General features: G+C 30.2%; 1 protein-coding gene across 1 annotated transcript in view; it reads left to right on the top strand.

The window, feature by feature from the left end:
- Positions 1–2338, top strand: part of LOC117106803 (calcitonin gene-related peptide type 1 receptor-like) — a 61673-nt gene that overhangs the window by 18977 nt on the left and 40358 nt on the right. Inside the window, exon 2 of the mRNA XM_033248265.1 lies at positions 906–1038. Within this exon, the coding sequence (XP_033104156.1) occupies positions 906–1038 (133 nt within the window). The remainder of the gene's footprint in view (positions 1–905; positions 1039–2338) is intronic.

Raw genomic sequence — 2338 nt, 5'->3', positions numbered from 1 at the left:
TACAATGATGATGACATCGATGACCACGACGACGTTGTCAACGACTACGATAATAAAAAGCTTGCAGAAAAGACGATATTATTGGAAAAAAATACATGAATAAGATGTTTACGATGATATTGATTATGGGATTTGTTGTTGATGATGATGATGGTGATAATTATTATGATGATGACTAGGGCCATGTTCATGTTTTTTGTTGATGATGATGGGGAATATGATGAATATATTAGGGGCATACGGTATGTTTTGACTATGATGATGATATATGCATTGCGGTGATTATGGATGGACCTAGGATTTTTATTCATTTATTTGACCAAAAACAGAATACTTAAACCCAATAACTGCAAGCTCCACTCCCTAAGCCTCAAAATTAGAGATTTATATCAGTTTCCATCCTACAATCACACTGATGATGACACTGATAATTACAGCAGCATCCTACAATGTGTTGGTACTCGCTATGGGATGTCAAAGAAATACAAAAATAATAAAATTAGATAGGAGAAGTATGATGATGATGATTATGACGACAATGATGATTCTGATGTGATACAAATATCAATTTTAAAGATGAAGAATGTTCGATGAAGATGGCGAAAAGAATAAAACTATAGAGATTATGCAATTATATATCTTTTATTATTTCAATACAAACGAAATGTTACATCTCGTGTATAATTATGATAATTAAAATAAGATTATTGTAACAATCTAGAAACCATCTAGGGAAAGTCGATAAAATCACTTGGGAAAAATGTAAAAGATGGCAATATTAATGAGCATGCGATCGTGTTTGCTTAAATTAAAGATAATTTTGTATACTTTGTATTTATATAGGCCTTTTAAATGACCATCATATTGTAAATTGAAATAAAAATAACAATTATATTAATTTTCAGTCCACAGAATTTGCAACAGAAATGGTTGCGGTGACAGAAGAAACAATGTATACCAATTCAGAACAAATTGGAAACTCCTACAACTGGGATGCGATTGCATGTCAATTCAATCACTTTTCTTACAACAAAACAGGTAGAGAAACGTTTATGCAGAAGTACCAAATATAAATATAACTATAATAAAAGTATACCAATAAAATATACCTATGATAACAATACCAATAAAATCTTTTGTTCAATAAATAACTATAACGATAAAATTTATAAATATGTTATGATCCACGAGATCATTAACCAAGAGGCTGACTTGCGTAAAATAATTTGATTGCACGAATCATTTGAATGTTGGACATTTGATACTTTAGCAAGATATGAAATCTCTTGTGGTTTATTTTGTATTTAAACGATTATTGTGCTACGATAGAAGTAACATTAGTCATTCACGTCTGTATTCTTACTGCCGACTTTTTAATGTCGATTATTAAGACTGAAAAGCAAAGGTATATTCAATAAATATGATACTGTCGGTACACTAAAGATTTATGAATAAGTACGACATCATATATCAACATTTTCAAACTTGATGCTATTCTTTTACTGTAGAACTGCATACAACCGACGATTAAATCGTGAACAGTCATTCTCTGTATTTTAATTATTCAAAAATTATACTTCACTGGAATTTACTAAACTTTCCGATAGTAGAAGAACGATTAATGTGTCGCCTCGATTAATCTGCTCCCTTCATATTATTTTTTTTGCGAAAAAAAGCTGCAAAAACAATGATGGTTGGTGTTTGTTCCGCTCATTCATGATCAAGCATTCACCATCAGCACGATCAAGTTTTTTCCGAAAGTGGTCTAGTTTAAAAAACGGTATACAGTTTTTCTTTTTTAAAAATTATTTTAGGCCGCTAAAATGATCCAGTATAGATCTTGGGCATGTTACTTTGTTGGCCTACGTTATTAATTTAAATCCAATGGTGAATTTGTGTTCATTATTGTGGTAATGGTCGTTCATATAATTAGGACTAATGCTTATTTTTTGGTTTTTATGAATAAATTGTTTACCGTATAATTTAGGAAAAGCTATTCAATGATATAAAAACGACAGTTTAAGCAACTAGTGTTGCGGTTATACATTAAGCTAATTACTATAAAATTTAAGAGAAATATTTCATAAGAAAGGGAGGCTATGTATTAAAGACATAATAACCATGGAAAAAATGATTGGTTTCTAATGAATTTTGAATTCATCAGAAAATCTATTTACTCTTTCATTTTACGCATTACTACTTCCAAAAACAACCTAGTATCTTGTGTGGTCAAACATATTCTGATTGTTTCCAATTTTGGTAAGAGATAGAATGATCTTTTACATTAGTGTAGATTAAGCAGTTTCAGTGATTTTTCGGTTGGGCTATTTTTCTGATA

The sequence above is a fragment of the Anneissia japonica genome, unplaced genomic scaffold, assembly GCF_011630105.1.
Source record: "Anneissia japonica isolate Jap-2015-1 unplaced genomic scaffold, ASM1163010v1 scaffold2471_len1564793_cov202, whole genome shotgun sequence".
In the NCBI taxonomy this organism is placed as follows: Eukaryota; Metazoa; Echinodermata; class Crinoidea; order Comatulida; family Comatulidae; genus Anneissia; species Anneissia japonica.
The sequence above is the reverse complement of the archived record's forward strand: the minus strand, read 5'-3'. Positions and strand labels throughout refer to the sequence as shown.